This window comes from Vipera berus (assembly GCF_964194415.1).
Source record: "Vipera berus genome assembly, chromosome: 1".
NCBI lineage: Eukaryota > Metazoa > Chordata > Lepidosauria > Squamata > Viperidae > Vipera > Vipera berus.
In genome coordinates, this window is record NC_138202.1 from 347,928,098 (window position 1) to 347,948,090 (window position 19,993).

Here is a 19,993-nt window from a genome sequence, read left to right on the forward strand (position 1 = left end):
TGATGTGGTGTGGTGTATCGTGACTTCTTTTGCCTTGCCGGAGCTGGGATGGGTGCGGCCTCCGTATGATGCAACCAGCCAGCGGGCTGGCAGTTTGACACCCCTGACCTAGAAGATCTCCAAGGTCCCTTCGAATTCTGTTATGCTGTTATGCATAGGATGCAAAGGAGAAGACTAATAGGAAATATATGGGATATGCCCATCCAACCAGATCCAATAGAAATGGCATGTTATACACCCTGTCAACTAGGGGCAGAGCCTTTTCTGCTGTGGTACCAACTTTATGAAGCATCCTTCTCTCTCTCCCCACAGAAGTGAGACTGGCATCCTTATTGACTTTCCAGAAATCCCTCAAGGCCTGGTTATGCCATCGGGCTTGGGGAACTCAAGGAATTGGTGAAATTCTGAGGTGGCGCCATTGTTACTAACATCTCCTCTTAGCTTGATGTTTCTGCTCTTTTTAGCCTTGTATTTTTTTTTAGTTTTTAACATTTTTTTTTAAAAAAGATCAGAAATTAAGAAGATTGATAACAGAAGGTGAAGGATTATTCGATCTCTTGCCGGGTTAATCTTAGCCCACATGTTTCCAAACTCCTGTAATTAATAGAAGTTAACATGGATTTGTCAAGAACATATCTTATTAGGCTAATTAAGCATTTTTAAGGCTTTTTGGATGGGGAATTCTGGGAGTAGAAGACCACACATCTTGAAGTTGCTGAACCTGAGTAACTGTCTCCTTCCAACTTTGTCAACCTGTGGTTCTGTTACCAGCGTTCACAACTTAGGGCAGCGCAGCTATTCCTTATCTAGCAGATCAATACACCAGCTTTGGGTTGTAAAAATCCGGGCGATCGCTAGATGACCTGCAGAGATCCAGAAAACCCTGACTCCTTTCTGCCACCTAGCGGTCGCTTGCATTTTTGCAGCGCCACCTGGTCCAGTAATGTAATCCTAACCTGGCGAACCAGGTGGGAATAGGGAGGCTCTGAGGTTCCAAAGTAGCTTAAACTAATTATGAATGAAACGTCCATGTTCCAAAGAGCGCCGACAGCATTTGGCTGATGCCCTTAAGAAATCTAACGGTGGAGTACAGGAGTTGGAGCGGGTCTTTTATTTTTATTTTTTAACGATCCGCCGGCGGGAGCTTCCCCAGAGAGGGTCCCCTCTCGCGTCCCGCTTCTTCCTCCCCCCCCCTTTTTTTTCTTTTTTTCCTTTTCAAAATTAACCATGAGAGCACTTCGGATTTTCCCCGAGCTCTGAAGATGAATGGGGGGAGGTACCGGGCGGTGGAGCCAAGCGGCGACGGGGGGCGGGCCGAGAGGCGGGGCAGGGCAGGGCAGGGCAAGGGAGGAAACGCCACTGGCTCACACGGTGGAAAGACGGCCGAGGGAGACTGCGGAGCTGTCGGAGGGCAAAGGGGAGCCGGCGCTGGTGGGCGCGGGACGGGGGCTTCGGGTTGCCGCCGGAGCGCTTTGGGTTAAGGGCCACGGTCGACGCTGGCTCCGGATTATGAGATCGCCTGGCCGCCGGCGCGCCTTGGTGCCAATGGAATTCACTTGAATCGGGGCCGGTGGCAAGACGGCGAGACGGACGGGCGGCCGGCCGCTTTGTGTGAGACCCTGCGGAGCTGGAGGGGCTGATACTCCCCCTTCCTCTTTCTTCGTCCCCTCTTTCCACGCCTGGCCTCCCTCCGGAGGCGGCGAGACAACCTTCCGGGAACGTAACCTTCTTGGGCGCCGGGAGCCTCTCCGGAGCGCACGGTGCCAAACGATTCTTTTTGCGCCTTGGGGCGCACATGCTTCCCTTTGTCCTACTGGCTGGGATCTCCCGGCGCGGTCCCTGATTTCGATCCTCGCCCCTCCCCTTTTATTAGCCGCCTCTCTCTTGCGCTCCCTTCCCCGGCCGTCGCAGGACCCGCGATTAAGTCTCTCCCGCCGCCGTTTCTCCCGGAATGGCCGAGCGCGCTGGGATCCCTCCTGGGAAGGACTCGCCTTTGGACGGAATAGTTTGGTTTTGCTTTTGGGAATAAGTGCTTCTTACTGGACGGATAGGAGGAGGAGTTGGACAAGATTCCCTGACTCTTTTTCGGCTTCTCTTCCCAGACATGAACTTGTCGGCTGTCACTTGGGTTGTTTAACCCGCCGGACGATCAGGTAAATTCGCTTTTAAGGGCAAAATGGAGCGACTCTCAATAACCTGGCTTTGTGCGTGGGCTATCTTTTGTCTCTGTGGGTTTCTTGGCTGGAATTTCTTCCACTCTCCGTTTGATCATGGCAAGATTGGAGATACAGTTCCAGGGGTGGAGTAGTGGTGGTGGTGGTGGTGGTGGTGGTAGGGGAAACATCCCAAACTATTGTATTGCTTTCCTTTCTTGTCTCCTGCATTTTTCTTTTGCGGATGGCTCTCGGAGCTTCAAAAGGATAGGAGCTGGAAGAATTGGAATGGAGAATTCCTTAAAAGTCTTAGGACTTTATTCTCCTTTCCCGGGGCTGAAGCCTTTCCATTAAGATTGTTCCTAGTCGTTTTTAGTCAAAGCAAGCAAGCAAGCAAACCACATTCTGGATATATCCTTAGAAATACGGCAGTCTGTTTTGATTGCAGTAGTCATTCCAGGTTCCTGGTGGACAGATTAATGGATAAGCTCTTTGATTTATGTTTACCAGTAATGAAGAGCCCCAGGGACAGGCAGGTTTTGAGGTCTTTTCTTTGGTTATAAACATTTGGAGTTACCATTTTTGCTTGATTGTCTGCTTCAGGTTAGCTGGTTTTACCGGATTGTAAAGCACTATGTTCTTGTATTGCATAAGGTCGTGTTGTTGTCCAGCCCATCTCCGGATGGCCAAACTGGGTATCAGAGTTGAATTCTGCATAGAGCCAAACCCTCTTTCTTTTGCCAAAGAAAGGCAGGATAATTAAGGGGGGGGGGGGGAAACCTTCTTGTATTTTCTTCTTAAACCTTTTTTGTTTGCCGCCAATGATCATGGCTTTTTGCAAGCAGCACCGTTTCATTGTGGCGAAAAGCTGTGAGACAAGTTTTCATTTGTGAAAATTGTACATTTTATTTCATTTGACAAGCTTTAGTGGCTGAGAGTCTTTGAGATTAGTTTTTTTTAGGTTTTTTTTTTAAAAAAACGTTTCATTTGAAAAAAAAAACCTTGAAACTGAACTTTGAATGGTGCCCCTAGAATCCTGGGGCGCAGTCTCCAGCTTCTAGAATTATTTTAGTTCCTGCAAAGTTGCTTCCTGGTGTATGCTTAGATTAAGCCGGGATAGTCCTTTTGTGCTCTACATTCTATTAAGATCGGCAAACCATAATGCTTCAGAAGTATTTTATCTAATTTTATCTCGCTTGAAACTGAAAGACATGAAACTGTAATTTTCCGATTTGGCCATTAGGACTGTTTATGGCAATAGAATATTGTGTATTATTATTGGTTTTAGAGTGAGAGGTTAATACATTTAATTGTTAATACATTTTGTGCTGAAGAAAGTGGGACATTTTCCTCCATCTCTCCCTTTTTTTCCTTTTTTGCAATCCTGTTTTTTTTCCTGACTCCTAATTTTATCTTTCTTTATATTTTGCCTTTTGTTGAAATTTAAAACTTTTTTTTGAAAAAAAAAAAAAAGAACTGGTTTATCCTTACAACAACCCTGAGAGGTTGATCCCCGTAGGAATAGGAACTACCCCAAAGGCACCCATTGAGCTTGAATGACAATTCAAAGCTAGTTTTCAGTCCAGCTTTATATTCCACTGGTAGCCTCTGTGTTTTATTTCTGACATTTAAGTCCCAACTTTTTAAGACTTCAAGGCAGCATACATACCCTTGCAACAACTCTGTGAGATAGATTGGGCTGAGAGATATAATTGGCCCAAACAAATCCTGAGTTGCCAGAGCTGAGGGTAGGACTTGAACCAGAAATGCTGATCCAATAGTTCCCCAGACTTTCTCCTTGGTTGGGAATCCCTGCCCATTTCTTCCCACATATATATATATATATATATATATATATATATATGCATGTGGGTCATTTTTATTACCTGCCCTGTTGTGTTCCCATGTCTGATGACCTCAGGCAGGTGGAGAAGTGGCACCAACAGGCAGCATAATCGGTATATGTGAAGAAAGAGGGGGTGGGGGCGCACTGTCTCTTTGCTCCTTCTCCATGAAAGAAATACTGCAAGGGTTCCCTTAGATTGGGGGGGGGGGAGATGGAAAAGCAGCTGGTCTGCTTTTTTCACCTCTGTCTTCCCCAGTTCTGTGTTGATGGGGGTGAGAGATTCCCTGCACCAGGCTAAAAAGCCACAGAGAGCTTACAGCAGTGCCTTGATGCAAAGCAGTCTCCCAGCCCTTAATTACGGCTTGGGTGATCTTCTCTTCTCCCCCCCCCCACCTTCACTTTATACAAGAGGCGGCTTAGTGGGTTGGATCACGCTTGCTTTCAAAGAAAGCCTTTCATGTCAGGACAGAGTTGATGTTTTTGCAAGTGCTTGGCGTCGGCATATGCCAAGAAAAAGCGCCAGCCTTTTCTGTCTGGACAGGAAATAGATACACTCTACACACAAATACACACACACACACACACACACACACACACACTTTGCCTTTATGGCAGTGCATTCCTTGATGGAAGAGAAGAATACACACACACAAACAAACACAGTCCATTTGTCTCCACCTAGAAATGGTTTGCTGACGTTTAATATTTGAAGCCAAGGCAGTCCCCAGCCCAGAAGGCTGAAAGGGAGGCAGGGAAAGGTTTTCTTTGTGTGTGTGTGTGTGTGTGGTGTGTAGGACAGATACAGTTCTTCCTTCTCCCCTTCCTTTGCTATTTGCACTGTTTCTCTCTCAGGTCCCTGGAGGTCATGAGAGTTCAGTTCTGGTCAAAAATGATTGAGGCTCATCATGGACAGTGTCCCCATTTTCCTTCCTGCCCCTCCTTGTTGTGTCTCAAGAGTCTTGCTCATCAGATTTTAATTCATATTTTACTCATAGATCTTTTACTTATATAATCATACATATTTTGTTCATTTGATTTTAACATCCAGGTTTTTTGTGTGTGCAGATTTGCACGTGGGAACCTTCTTTCCCCCTTCCCCCCCCGCCACCCACAGTGTGAAAAGTGAAAAGAGGTCAAGAGGAGATAACACAAAATGTATCACTCCTTCCTTCAGAAAAATGAGCCCCCCCCCTTTTAGCCATTGCAGGATTAGCCTTAAATCCTGCTGGAAATTACTCCATTCCCTCAGAATGGGACAGCACCTGGAACTCGTGTCTCTATGTGCTCTCTCTTAATCCAAGAGAATGATAAAAGTTTCCTCGTTCCTGCTAATAAACTCCCATTTCTGGCAGGGTTTTGTTCTGCCGTTCGGTCACATCTTTTCATGTGGGTTTTGGGTTTTTTTGTTTTTTTACAGTGGAAAACACCCTTGAGCAATTCATGCCTTCAAATCCTGGATGGAAGTCAAGACAAATTCAATCCAGGAAAAAAGACTGATCTTCACATTTCTCGTTTGACTGACCTTGGGAAAGTTTATTTGTAAAGAGGGTTTTGATGGAGAGTTAGGTCAGATTTAGTTTCTCATTTACGTCCGCTAGTAGTTTTCTTATCCTTTTCTGTGCCCTACATAGAACATCTTCCTTGATAGCCAACAGATGCTACAGTTCTGTATTTAATCCTGGACTAAATACACCTCAATTTTTGCTTAGCCAACATCCCAAGGAATTTTTATGCAGCATGATATTTTCCGAGAGCAGTTACCAGATTCTTTTAATTTGGGCTGCTGCTTTTCCTTTTCAAGAATCGCCCTTCTTACCAAATTGTGCCAGGCCAGGAAACCTGGCTTTTTCTCTTTGTTCATACATGACAGCTGAAGGAGGTTTGAGCTACATGCCTTTGGTATACAAAATTTCAATATGAAATTAATTCCGTTTTTCTTTTAAAAACAATGGGATTGTGTGTACACTTCCATGGCATATGTAAAATTATGTTGTGGGAGAATAAATATATTTGGAGAGAGAGGGACAGAGAGAGACAGACAGAGAAAAATGTAGGCTGACAATTTCAGTTCAATTTTTCAGGCTACTATTTTGTGTTACATTTTGGATTGTATCTTGAGGTTGCAAAAGCCGTTGAGAAATCCGTTGAAGCCAATGAAACAAGATGACTTGGGTAATTTTCTGGGACACCCACCCCTTCAGTCTTTCCAGTTTCGTTTATATCCTGAATCTATTTCTGAGTAAAGATACATTGGATCAGGCACAAATGGTTTTCTTTGTGTGTGTGTGTATTTGTGTGCACGCAGGCATGTGTACTGTCATGGGCTTGCACGCAGTGTGTTAATCTATTTTTAATTCAGTTGTTTGAAGATAAGTTTGGGTATAGCTTACTTCCTTCTCTGAAGTTCTGATTAGTTTTCTATGCAAAGAATTTTCATACACACACACACACACACACACACATATATACATATATACATATATACATATATACATATATACATATACATATATATATATATATATATATATATATATATATATATATATATATATATATATATATATATATATATATACACACACACACACACACACACACACACACACACACTTAAAAACTAGCCTGGAGTCTAGGCCAGGCTGGACATTTTCCCCCCCTCATAAATGTAAGGTAAGTGACAAATCTCGGCCACAGCTGTAGTTATAATTTTTGAAATTCCATAATAAAATTCAGCAGAGGGTTGAACTTGTCAAATCTACACCCACACAGTGTGCTGCCTGGTATATTTCATTGCTTGTGCTAGTACATAAGTCTCATGGGTGAGGTAAGAAATTTTTGACTGAAATTACTGGAATGGTTCGTCACATACAACCACAGTCTACCTGGATCCATTTTGTAGGAGGCCCAAGGAATGCCATTCTCTACGCTTTTGCTTAATGGCCTGCAGTCAGACTTAGAGTGAAGGAAATGCGCTTAGAATTGTGCTTAAGAAAAGTGAAGGGAAGAAATGCAACTGATAACTAGAAGGAAACACATCTGGGAACGTGATGGCCAAATGTTTATTCTGATCATGTTGGTTTTTAGCATCCGAAGCAAACTCAAACCTCTGGCGTTTGCAGCCTTTCAGATATAGTCTGCTTCTTCTTTTCACAGCAAAGTGCAAGATGTGATACAAGGTGGATGATAGTATCTATTCAGCTTCTCTACATTTTAACAGATAAAGTTTAGCCTTTTAAAAAAAATCAAATGTACTTTGTTGGCTGGCGTACATTTGCTCACTTGAAAATGAGGAATTCTTGGATTAGGTTGTAGGTTTGAAATATTGCCCCAAGAGCTTTTGGAGAGAAGGTCTGTGAAGTCAGATTTGTGACGATAGCAGAGGGTTCATAATTAAACTAATTAAGGAACATCTTGTAATAGCTGTAGAAGTCCTGTTTTATCATCAATTTGGCTCCAAGGAAGAAAGGTATCTTAGATAAGTTTCTCAGAAATAAATGTAAATAATAAAATTTGAGACAGTGGACAACAGGGTGGTGGTGGTGTGCTGTGGTTCATGGGGTCTGTGGTTCATGGGGTTGCGAAGAGTCAGACACAACTTAGCAACTGAACAACAACCAAATTGAAGGGAAAGGACTTGTATTTTGCTGAGTTGGGTGTGAAATTAAAATAGTGACTCTGATCTGTGACTTGGTATGTTCCAACCTTATATAGTGGGAAAAATGTTCATACGGATGTAACTTGTGGAGCCTGTGAACAATCAATTATATTTATCGTGATGTTTTATGAAGAGACCGGCTGTTCTGGATGTTTGTGAGATTGGGGTACTGACAAGTCAAAAACGGTTGATTGAGTTGAATCTGAGCTGCAAAGAAATTTTCTGCAGTCTACTAAGCGAGGCTATTATGTATCCAGATAATTCAATATATATGTTTACACGAGGTCTGGTTGGAAAATAAACTACTATTACTGTCCTGTATCTCCTTTAAAATTTGATGCCTAACCAGTGACCAACATCTATAAGGTGCTAATCATTTAAATATGGAAGAATGATAAAGAAAACCACACAAAAGCATTTCTACACAATTTCTTCCCCTCCTTGAGTGGGAAATGAAAAACACAACATTGCTATATGTACAGATAACAGGGTATTCCAGCACAGCTAAATAGCACCATCTTCTGGGCAACAAAAAATTTAAACTTCGTAGATGTTCGTCTTTTGTTTCCTATCCCACATCTCTCTGCTTTCGGTCCTCCCCAGATATTTTTCTGTCTATAACTTGAAAGAATAATATTTTTTGGTCTGCATATTCCATGAAACAAATAACATTTGTTACTTGTTTTGCTCCATAATTGGTTTAAGGGTTTAACATTTTTTTTATTATTATTCTTATTATTTTAGGCTTCTGATGCCAGCTCAGAAAAGTTGTTCAACACAGTCACAAAGAAAGGTAAGTTTGCACACTTCCTTCTCCAGTCCTGTTTATTGTGCTCTTCTCTGTTACACCATATAATCTTCATAAATCCTCTCTTTGCCATTCAACATTTGCTTCATTTTTTTAGGCTGCTCTTTGTATGATGAAACTCGGGGAAGAGAAACCATGCTTAAAAAGGAAAAAAAAAGTCATTAAATATTATTCAGTGATATCTGATTTGCTAGGGGTAAATGAATTTAGGGACCCATTTTCTGAAATGTTTCAGTGTGGCTGCTTCCCATCCGGTGGCTCAATGGGTACAGATTTAAGAAGAACTAATTTGTATGTTAGGCAGTTACTGTTGAATGCCCGTTTAGGGTTCATGTAGGGAGGATTATGCCTGGAATCCTGCCTGTGGGAGCTGTTTTTAAAAAGTCAATTAAAAAAAACTAGGCGACAATCCCGTGTAACATATGATTGGTTTCATTAATTCCTCTCAGACTGCCATAAATGTGGGTGTGCAGTTAATGGCCATAACAAGAGGGTGTAGCTAGGTTTGCGGCAATACATTAATAGAAGTTATTTTGAATGCACTACTACTGTGTAATGGGACTTTCTGTATGGGTGTCTGGTTGTATTTAGTAAGTATAGGTAGCCCTTGACTTAATATCATTTGTTTACTGATTGTTTGGAGTTACAACAGCACTCAAAAAAAGTGACTTACGACAGAGGTCCCCAACTGGTTCCATGGAGAGAGGTTTTTCCATGGACCGTAGAGTGCGTGGTTTTATATGCTGCCTGCATCCCATGGATGGGACTTTGGTTGTTTGTGTGGACTGGTTGCTGGCATGCTGCGGCCCAGTACCAGTCCATGGACCCAGGGTTGGGGACCCCTGACTTAATGACCATCACAGCATCTCCGTGATCATGTGATGTAAATTTGGGCAGCTGGTAACCTGCTTGTATTTAAGATGGTTGCAGCATCCTGAAGTCATGTGCTTGTCATTTGTGGTCTTCCCAGCTGACTTTTGGCAAGCAAAGTCAATGGGAGAAGCCAGATTCACTTAAATGACTGCATGATTCATTTAACTGTGCAGTGATTTGTTTAACAATCGTGGCAAAAAAAGATTGTAAAATTGGGCATGGCTCACTTAACAACCACTTTGCTTAGCAACAGAAATTCTCGGTTGTGGTCATAGCTCAAGGACTGCCTGAACTGAGATGGAAAGCTGAGAAGATCTTTATTGCAGATGGGCAATTTTAAAGATTTAGAATCGGGTCATTGTAACTTCATTTGATCTTTCTATCTCTTCTGCTTCACTGAGCCTCTCATATTAAGTTGATGTTTGGTTAAGCACAGTATTTATAGAAAAACTGGGCATCTTATGACATCCAAAAACGGTTTCTAGGCAGGATTGATTAGTGACTGAAAGCCTGTCCTAAGAAGAATTCAGATTTACTATTTAGCCGCTCTAATTGGGGGAGGCGAGGGGGAAAGGTTGAGCCATGAACTTACCTTGAAGGCCTTCTCTGGCACTAGCGTTAAAGTCTAAGTAGGACTTAAGTTCTTGGCAGTATTTCACCAAAAATGAATCAACTGAATAAAGAAAAATTGCCATTCTAACTTTCAGTGTTTTAAAAAGGTCCAAATACAAATAGTTTAATGAAGAGAAGGACGAGAGGTGACATGATAGCAGTGTTCCAGTATCTCAGAGGTTGCCACAAAGAAGAGGGAGTCAGGATATTCTCCAAAGTGCCCAAAGGTAGGACAAGAAGCAACCAGTGGAAACTAATCAAGGAGAGAAGCAACCTAGAACTGAGGAGAAATTTCCTGACAGTGAGAACAATTAATCAGTGGAACAACCTGCCTCCGGAAGTGGTGAATGCTGCAACCCTTGAAGCTTTTAAGAAGAGACTGGACAGCCATTTGTCTGAAATGGTATAGGGTTTCCTGCCTGAGGAAGGGGTTGGACTAGATGACCTCCAAGGTCCCTTCCAACTCTGTTATTGTTATTGTTCTATTTATTAATATCTAGGCCATTTATCCAATCAAGTGCAGTATTTGTTATTTGAAGAAAGTCTGTTTTTCCTCCTGTATGACTATATAGTCACTATATGATCCAGTGTCTGCTGAGGAACACCACAGTGAAATTCAGGGGAGGGTACTCTGCCCCATTTAAACAGATAGCCTCCCCTCCCTCAAATCTTCTACCAGAAATGCTTTTGGTTTCCATAGAAGAACCAGATCTACACCAGTAATATTTTGCATTGATCAGATTCTGGGGCATCAAAGAACCTAACATAACAGAATAACAGAATGATAGAATAATGATAAAATAAGAGAATTGGAAGGAACCTTGGATGTCCTCTAGTCAACCCCCCCCCCCCGCCGCTCAAACAGGAAATCCCACACCATTCTGGACATATGGCTGTCCAGTCTCTTCTTAAAAACCTCCAGTGTTGGTGCACCCACAACTTCCACTGATTAATTGTTCTCACTGTCGGGAAATTCCTCCTTAGTTCTAGGTTGCTTCTCAGTTTGACAAGTTTCCATCTGTTACCTCTTGTCCTACACTCAGGTACTTTGGAGAATAAGTTGGTTGTCTCCTCTTTGTGTAAAGGTAAAGGTTCCCCCACACATGCGTGCTAGTCATTTCTGACTCTAGGGGCCGGTGCTCATCTCCGTTTCAAAGCCGAAGAGCCAGCGCTTGTCCGAGGACGTCTCCGTGGTCATGTGGCCGGCATGAGTAGACGCCAAAGGTGCACGGAACGCTGTTACCTTCCCACCGTAGTGGTCTCTATTTTTCTAATTGCATTTTTATGTGCTTTTGAACTGCTAGGTTGGCAGAAGCTGGGATGAGTAACAGGCGCTCACTCTGCTACGCGGCACTCGGGATTCGACCCGCCAAACTGCCGACCTTCTGATCGACAAGCTCAGCGTCCTAACCCACTGAGCCACTGCGTCTTTGTGACAGCCCCTCAAATATTGGATGACTGCTATTATGTCACCCCTAGTCGTGACAGACACACTTTCCCCCCCCCCTTTTTCACATACATTATGCTTGTGATACATGTAGAAAAGGGGCAGGGTTTCAATGATAAAGTTGTGGCTGCCATCTTGACTTTTTTTTAAAAAAAACTTTAGTTTCTAGATGACTGTTCTATCCTAAAAAGGACATTAAACTCAGTAACTTAATTGGCCCTTTCTAATTTTAAGTTTCTGGGTTCAGATAACAAGGGCCAGATTAAGATCTAGTAAATGCTAAGCTTCATTAGCATTAATGTTAGTTTGATGTTTTGGGGTGTGGGTGTGTGCTTTATGGTTTGTTCTGTGGCATGAACCCAACTTGTCTGGCTGTTCATGTTTTGCAACCTGGACAATTTCCAACATGGACTTTAGTTTCCAGAATTCTCAGCAATGGTCCTCATTGGAGAATTCTGAATGTTGAAATCCAAATTTCAGGTATTACCCAGGAAGCAATCTGAGGCTAATGTGTGATTTGTGTATTGTTGCAAACCCAAAACATGAATTAATTCAGTAACTGGATAAGGTGTGTTGTCTAAATGCAATGTGTCTACGTAATTTGCGAATAGCATTCACTTTGAATTCCAGTTGAATTTAATTAAGGTCTAATTCAATACAGTTGCTTTAATTACTTCTCCAGTATTTAATCATTTTCCTCTTCTGTCTTCTTAACAATTTTGGGAACAACTATTTGAAATTTTTTTGGATCACTTTGTGGCCACAAGTAATGAACCTTGGGCGTATGTATCTCTTACTTATTTGTTAGATTTATGTCCTACTTTTCTTCCCAGTGTGTATGACAGTGTACAGAACATTCTTTTGCTTTCACTAACAATCAGTACCATAAATGTCCCTGAAAGAAAGTTGTTTTTTTCCCCTTAATGTGTTTGAATCATTCTTGACCTTTAGCAATTACTTAGACAAGTCTTGGCATGATTTCCAGAAGGGCTTTGCCCTGGCTTTCTTCCTAGAGTTGAGAAAGAGGGATTGACTCAAAGTCACCCAGCTGGTTTCTGTGCCTCAGGCAGGATTAGATTAGATTAGATTAGTTTCTTGATTCCAAGTCTGGTGCCTTCAGCCACTATACCAAATTCTCTGAAGACTAACTGACCTCAAGTCACCTAGATAACTTCTGTGATTGAGGAGATACTCGAACTTGGATCTCCCTGGTGCTAGTTCAGCATTTAATCACTATGGCCCCACTGGTTCCTTTGAACTTTTATAGGAAAACAAGCATCTTATATACTGCTTTGATGTATACAGATCTTACACTAAGTATGTAAGTCTTTAAGGAAGTACATACCTCTTTGCATACTCACCTTTGACCATGTTAAATGAACTAGTGGATTAATGTGATGCAGGACAAAGTCATAGATTATGATTTTTAATTGTCTTTCTTTCAAAGATTCATTTGTTACTTTGATATTTTCTATTAACATGCGCTGGGATTTGCTTTCCAGTTTCCAAAAAGTTTTGTCCCCGGCAAAAGAGACTTCTGTAGTTCCTCCTTGATCTCATGTTATTTCTGCATTTATTTCAAGTTTCTTTTGGAGGTGTTTTGGAGCTTATTTTATTGCAAAAGGTGGTCATCGATTTCCCCATAATTAACATCAGTGACATCATTGTTGTAGGAGTTTCTGGATGTGAGGATTTGCGAGCTGGCTGTCATATTCATTCTTCAGAATATGAGCTTGTACTTGTGGTTTAGCAGCGGGGATATCTGGCTTGGTTTCTTGTTCTCCAAATTATGGAATATGGAAGATCTACCATGTTGGCCCTCATCTGCCGTAAGAACTAAGATTTGAGAATCAAAGCTTCTCTTTGGTCATCAGCAATTATATGTAGTTATCCAAGATCTGAGTAAGCTTACAGGCCTGAAGTTCACATAGAGGTAGTCCTTGATTCACTATCATTCATTTAATGACTGATTACAACAACATTGAAAAAGTAACTCACAGCGGACCTCACACTTATGACTATCACAGCATCCCCACAATCATCTGGTCAAAATTTGAGTGTTTGGCATGTTTTTACAATGTACCAGGATCACGAGACCATCATTGGCAACTTTCCCAGCCAACTTCCAATAAGCAACGTCAATTCTGGGAGTTGAAGTCTACACATCTGGAATTCTCCAGTAGGGAAGCAGTTTTCTGAAGTTTTAAGCCTCTCCAAAGTTTTCAGCGAAATTGTAATTGAAATGTAATGGGAAGGGAAGGGAAAAATGTTAAGATAGACAAGAAGTCTGATATTATCTCTTTTCATTAATTACATTTGAAGGGACGCGGTGGTTCAGTGGGTTAGGACGCTGAGCTTGTCGATCAGAAGGTTGGCAGTTTGGCGAGTCGAATCCCGAGTGCTGCGTAGCAGAGTGAGCGCCTGTTACTGGTCCCAGCTTCTGCCAACCTAGCAGTTCGAAAGCACGTAAAAATGCAAGTAGAAAAATAGGGACCACTACTGTGGGAAGGTAACAGCATTCCGTGCGCCTTTGGCATCTAGTCATGCCGGCCACATGACTACAGAGACATCCCCGGACAAGTGCTGGCTCTTCGGCTTTGAAATGGAGATGAGCACCGGCCCCTAGAGTCGGAAACGACTAGCACGCATGTGCGGGGGAACCTTTACCTTTACATTTGAACTATAATTCAAACCAATAGGAGAGTGTGCTTTTCTTTTATGGTTTCTTATTTCATGTTATGTTATTATAAGATCATTGAGTTGGAAGAGACCTTAGACGTCATCCAGTCCAATCCCACCTTTAGTGTAGAATCCACTCTCACAGATAATCATCCAACCTCTGTTTGAAGCCTTCCAGGGAACAAATAGTTCCCACTTTGTGGGTCAGCTGTTCCTGTGGCTAAAGGCACATTGATTTATCGGTATTTATTTATGTGTTTGTTTAGTTTATATATCAGCTGCCCAATTCTCTCTTGGTTCTGGATGGCATACAGCAGAGGTGTCAAACTGCCGGCCTGTGGCCAGTTGCATCTTGTGGAGGCTGCACCCACTCCAGCATTGTGAAAAAAGTCACAACATATCACGTGACGGGGCGAGTTTGACACCCGTGGCATACAGCATGAAACAAAATAATACAGAGGCCATATAAAACAAACATTTTACTATTTTATTGGTTGCAACTCGTAAGTGAGATGCTGTTGGTATCATTTTACCCATTCGTGACAAAAGACATTTTTTTCATTTAAACCCACTTTTTTATTGTTATTATTAAGAAAATTCTTCCCCCTCTCTAAAGCACCAAATTAAGTGGCTGACTTGAAAGAAGAGCAGAACTCAGAAGAATGATAATATTTCTATCCACGAAGCAGGAGAATAATTTTGGCACTGTGTGTGTGAATTAATTAATGAAGGCAAATTATGGAGCATTTACTTAGGGGTTGGCCCGGATCCTTAATATGGTTTTCTGAGTTTATAAAATCATTTGTCTTTGGAAATACAATTCATCCTAGGCAGGTAAAAATGGAGAAGGTGGTCAAAGTGTTTGTAGTGGTGGAGATCATGGACCTGTTATAAAATCTCCAGGGGCAATCAAGGATTGATTGATTCAATCAAGGAGAGAAGCAACCTAGAATTAAGGAGAAACTTCCTAGCAGTGAGACCAATGGAACGGCTTGCCTTCAGAGGTTGTGGGTGCTTCATCACTGGAGCATATCAAGAAGAGACTGAACAGCCACTTGTCTGAAATGATATAAGGAAGGGGACCTCAACCCCTGGGTTGTGACCCACTACTGGCCTGTGGCCTGTTTGGAACTAGGCCATGTGAGCGGGTGACCCGATGCACGCAGCTCCATTTTCACAAGTGATGATCCAGGTCCTGTTTCCCCTCCCTTGTCGGCCGCCAAGTTGTAAAAAATGGGGACCAATGATGTAGCATCTCACGCTTGAGCAGGGGGTTGGACATGTAAATTTGAAGATCATGAGAGGGAGGAAGAAGGGAACAGAAGAGCAGTGGTATACGGAAAGGAGTTTCATAATCAAAGATTATAAAGATGAAAATGAAGAAGAAACACCAGAGGAAGCAGCTGTTAGGGTTCCAACCCCAACAAGAAATGAAGAAGACACAGCAGCTGAAAATGGCGTAGTAAAAATGAAGGCTGCAGAGGCCGAAGATGATAGTGACAGTGATAGTGATGATGATGAAGATGATGTTCAGGTCACTATTGGTGACATTAAAACAGGAGCGCCGCAGTATGGGTACGGAGCAGCTCCAGTGAATCTCAATATTATTATTACTATTATTATTATTATTATTATTATTATTATTATTATTATTATTATTATTATTATTATTATTATTATTATTATTATTATTATTATTATTATTATTATAATATGACCTCCAAGGTCCCTTCCAACTTTGATATTCTGTGTTTGGGATCAATTTATCTTTCTCAGCCCCAAATCCAGTGGGGTGTAGTGGTTAAGATGTTGGCCTGGGATCAAGGAAATGCTGCTTTTGAATAGATCGTCTTCCCGTTTCTTTCCTCCCTCATTTTTTTCTCTGTCTCCCTCATTTCAGAAATAGATTCAAGATCTATGTGAAGCTTGCTCATTAGTCCTGTAAGCCCTTGGGAATTACACTGCTTCTTCCGAAAAGCCTTTGATGTATATTGGATTATATCTATTTTTAATTGTGATCGCAGAGCCCTGCTTTACGCATTAGCATGTCTTTGAAGTTCTCAACTGTGGGATTTCCCCCTCCCTGCTTTATTGCTGTTTTTTTTAAAAAAAAAACATTTTAATTTATTCTTTTTTTTTAAGCGAGTGTGAAAACAGAAATACTAAAGTGGTATTCTTCTCTTGATAGACACTAATACATTTCTCCTTATGTTGAGGTCAAAATCGGGTAAGGCACAGTGGGGGAGTGAACAGCTACATGGGGTGAAGTCACATAGCCACTCCCTTATGTATGGGGCAAATGTTTTTTTTTTTTTTTTGGAAGCTGAGTTGACAAGCCTTTCATCTTTTCAAGGAGATCAAATTGACATGGGAGCCAATCTGGAGACCCAAGATTCCTGACGGGTTCATTGACAAAAGAGAAGGTCTTCAGATACAGCCAAGTAATAGACACTGATGGATTGAAAAGTAGACATCTCTGCTTTTCTGCTCCCTCTTCCTTTTTTTTTTAACCAAAGCATGGTTTCCCAACCTCCTTAGTTTGTTTACTTACTTGGTTTGATTGGTGGCATCCATTTGGTTGTGAATAGCCTTCTCTTGACAAGGGACCTCTTTCTTCTCTTTGGCTGCAGGGTTTCGTTCCCATGAAAAGCTTAAGGGCTTCTTTTGTGTTGCCTAAAGTCAACAGAGGGTTTTCATTCCCTTTGCTTGAGAAGCTGTCGGGGCACATAAGCGGTTTGTTTTGTTTTGTTGTTTGAGTCCATGGCGGATCTGCCTCCTGATTTCCATCCCAATGGACTGAGGGCTTCTTCTTTTTTTCCCCTGCCCTCCTGAAAATCTTGGGGCCATATGGTAATTTCAGTGGAGATTATGAGTAGCTAGCTAAGGATCAGGGTAGAAATTCAGGTGCTTCAAAAGCTAGTAGAGTGTTGTTAGTAGACTGCTGTTTTCTAGTGGGGGTGGGAAAGGAGGAGTAGAATAGAATAAAATAACTTAGAAGGGAAGAGTTATGTTGGAAAGGATTTTAATCCCTGCTGCTTAATATCAGAAAACAAATCTTATGTTAATATTGACAGTTCTTTCCAGGAAGTCCAGAACAATAGAAGGTAGAAAAAGATTTTATGAGTCTGTGTCATACATGCATAGTATCATAGGGCTTGAAGGGAGCTTGGAGGTCTTCAGTCCAACCCCCTACTCAGGGCAGGAGTCTTATACCATCCCAGTCAAATGGTTGTCTGATCTGTTTTTGAAAACCTCCAGTGATGGAGCACCCTCAACCCCAGGAGGCAAGCTATTCCACTGATTGATTGCTCTCACTGTCAGAAAATTTCTCCTTACTTCGAAGTTGTCTCTCTTTTTGACAAGCTTTCATCCATTTCTTGTCCTGCCCTCAGGTGCCCTAGAGAATAAGTCAATCTCCTCGTCTTTGTGACAGCCCCTCAAATACTGGAAGACAGCTAGCTATCATACCTCCTATCCTTCTCTTCGTTAGGCTAGACATACTGAAGTCCCTCAGCTGTTCGTCATACAATTTAACCTCCAGACTAAATCTTCAGCTCAGAGTTGAACTGTGAAGTTCTTGTTTTCTTGAGTGTAATTGTTTCCTTGCAGGCGTTTCGTGACCCGACTAGGTAACCTCATCAGTGCTAGTGAGCGTAGGGTGTGCTCCCACTAGCACACTCACTAGCACTGATGACGTTACCTAGTTGGGTCACGAAACGTCTGCAAGCCAACAACCCAGCCCAGAATAACCAGGACAGCACAGGTGCACAACACTTCTTGGACTTTGTTTTCTTTTCTGCCATACCATCACACACCAATTGCATCACACACAGGAGTCATTTGCCATTTGTTGTGCTTTCTATACTTCTCTTTGTTTAACCCAAGTCAGTTCAACTTCAGTATTCAGTGAGACTCAACTCTAGGCTCTTCCCCTCTTTTGGTCCCTGCCTGATCACTTAAAACATACATCTGCTTTGGAGGATGAAGGCTGTGTGCCTCCAAGGTGTTGCTAAGCCCCACCGTATGACAGCTCTAATCAGCATGAGTAGCAGAGGGCTACTGGGAATTGCTGTTCAGCAACAGTTGGAAAGCCATTGGTTTCCCACCTCCGGTGAAAACATAGCAGAACAGGACTCTGCTTTGCTCTAGTTTAATTTCTATTGCCTACAGTCAGTGGTCTCCAACCAGGAGCTGTGAACAGTGGCATTCCTCTCTAGTGATTGACTATGCCAGTCGATGAGAATAAGCAGTCTTAAACTTCTAGAACAGGGGTAGGCAACCTCAGCTCTTTTATGACTCATGGACTTCAACTCCCAGAATTCCTGAGCTGACTCAGGAATTCTGGGAGTTGAAGTCCATGAGTCATAAAAGAGCCGAGGTTGCCTACCCCTGTTCTAGAAGAAATGGGCGGGGATTCTGCCAACTTTTAGAAGGGTTTCTCTTCTGTCCAGCTGAGAGGAGTAGAAGAAAACCGTCTCTGTGGCCCCCTTGTCTTTTTAAACAGCTAACTTGACAGGGGCTCAGAGTAAAGATTTAGCCCTCTGTTTGACAATCTTCACATTCCTATCTATGCTTGCTTTGACTGCCTTGTCACATTTGGCTGCTTATGACAGATATTCCCAAAGAAGCACTGCCAGAATGTAATAATATCATAGTTAAAAGGAAAAAAAATCCTGTTTTAAAAATGTATTTGTACTGAATCAGATCCTCCCTGTTTGAGCATCTGATTCCAAAAGTGACCAATTCAGTGCTTGGAGCTGGTTTTTGAGGAGACACCATTGATAAGTGGTGCCTTGGATTGTTGTTTTCATCTTCAGTGGCATCTTTGAATATAGAACAGAAGAACAACTTCTTCTTCTTCTTCTTCTTCTTCTTCTTCTTCTTCTTCTTCTTCTTCTTCTTCTTCTTCTTCTTCTTCTTCTTCTTCTTCTTCTTCTTCTTCTTCTTCTTCTTCTTCTTCTTCTTCTTCTTCTTCTTCTTCTTCTTCTTCTTCTTCTTCTTCTTCTTCTTCTTCTTCTTCTTCTTCTTCTTCTTCTTCTCCCTCCTCCATTTTATCTAAAGTCCACTAAGCATCTTTGTTGCTCTTCTCTGCACTCTTGCTAGAATCTCAACATCTTTTTTATATTGTGGCAATTATGATGATTCCAGTATTAATCATGTATCAAATATAATTTAGCCAGAGTAATTTGCAGTTCCTGAGATACCAGTGTCAAATCAACTATTAGTTTTAATCCAGTTATGTCTATTGCACAAACTCTTGTCACAAATTAACTATACAGGTTTTCATGAAACCACATTTTCCCATGGAAAGCTGGTACTTGTCAAATTCATGACATCCTTCCCTCCTCCCTGGGGTATAATTGAGTTCAAGTGTAGTGTATTGGGCATAACTGAAATAAACACTTTTCAACTTTGCCGACAGTTAAGTGCAAGAAAAGCTTCTGCATTTTAAATGAGTAACTGGAAAGTAGGTCCTTCAACTGACAGCTCTGTTTTCTGTTGGCTGAAATGTTCAATCTGTTGTGGTATGCTGAAATTTCCTCTTGGATAAGGGGATTTCTGTTGGGGCTTTTAAATGTTTAGATGTGTTTACAGAAAGTTCATCTAAACTTTATGAATCCATTTGCTGCTGTACAAGACTCTGCTGTTGGTAAAATGCCTTAGTGGCTTGCAAATTAGGGAATTTTGCAGTGCACAGAAGTAATAATTTTGCTCTTGTAGGCTTGCTAAGTTGGTCCTATCTTTAGACAAAGATGGTTCCCACTAGGAGAAAATGCTAGTTATTTGAAGTGCTGTTTTTCTTCTTGATATGTTTTCTTCCCACTGGCTATTTATTTATTTATTTATTTTTGGGACTTATATGCCGCCCTATCTCCCAAAGGACTCAGGGCGGCTAACAACAATAAAAACAATACAA

At 41.8% G+C, this 19,993-nt stretch overlaps 1 protein-coding gene across 1 annotated transcript in view; it reads left to right on the top strand.

Annotated features, from left to right (window-relative positions):
* Window positions 1-1,266: 1,266 nt before the first annotated feature.
* Window positions 1,267-19,993, top strand: part of LOC308659525 (autism susceptibility gene 2 protein-like) — a gene marked incomplete at its 5' end in the record, with an annotated part of 101,766 nt that continues 83,039 nt past the window's right edge. Inside the window, 2 exons of the mRNA XM_081313185.1 lie at window positions 1,267-1,431; window positions 8,402-8,450. Coding sequence (XP_081169311.1) covers window positions 1,267-1,431; window positions 8,402-8,450 — 214 coding nt within the window. The remainder of the gene's footprint in view (window positions 1,432-8,401; window positions 8,451-19,993) is intronic.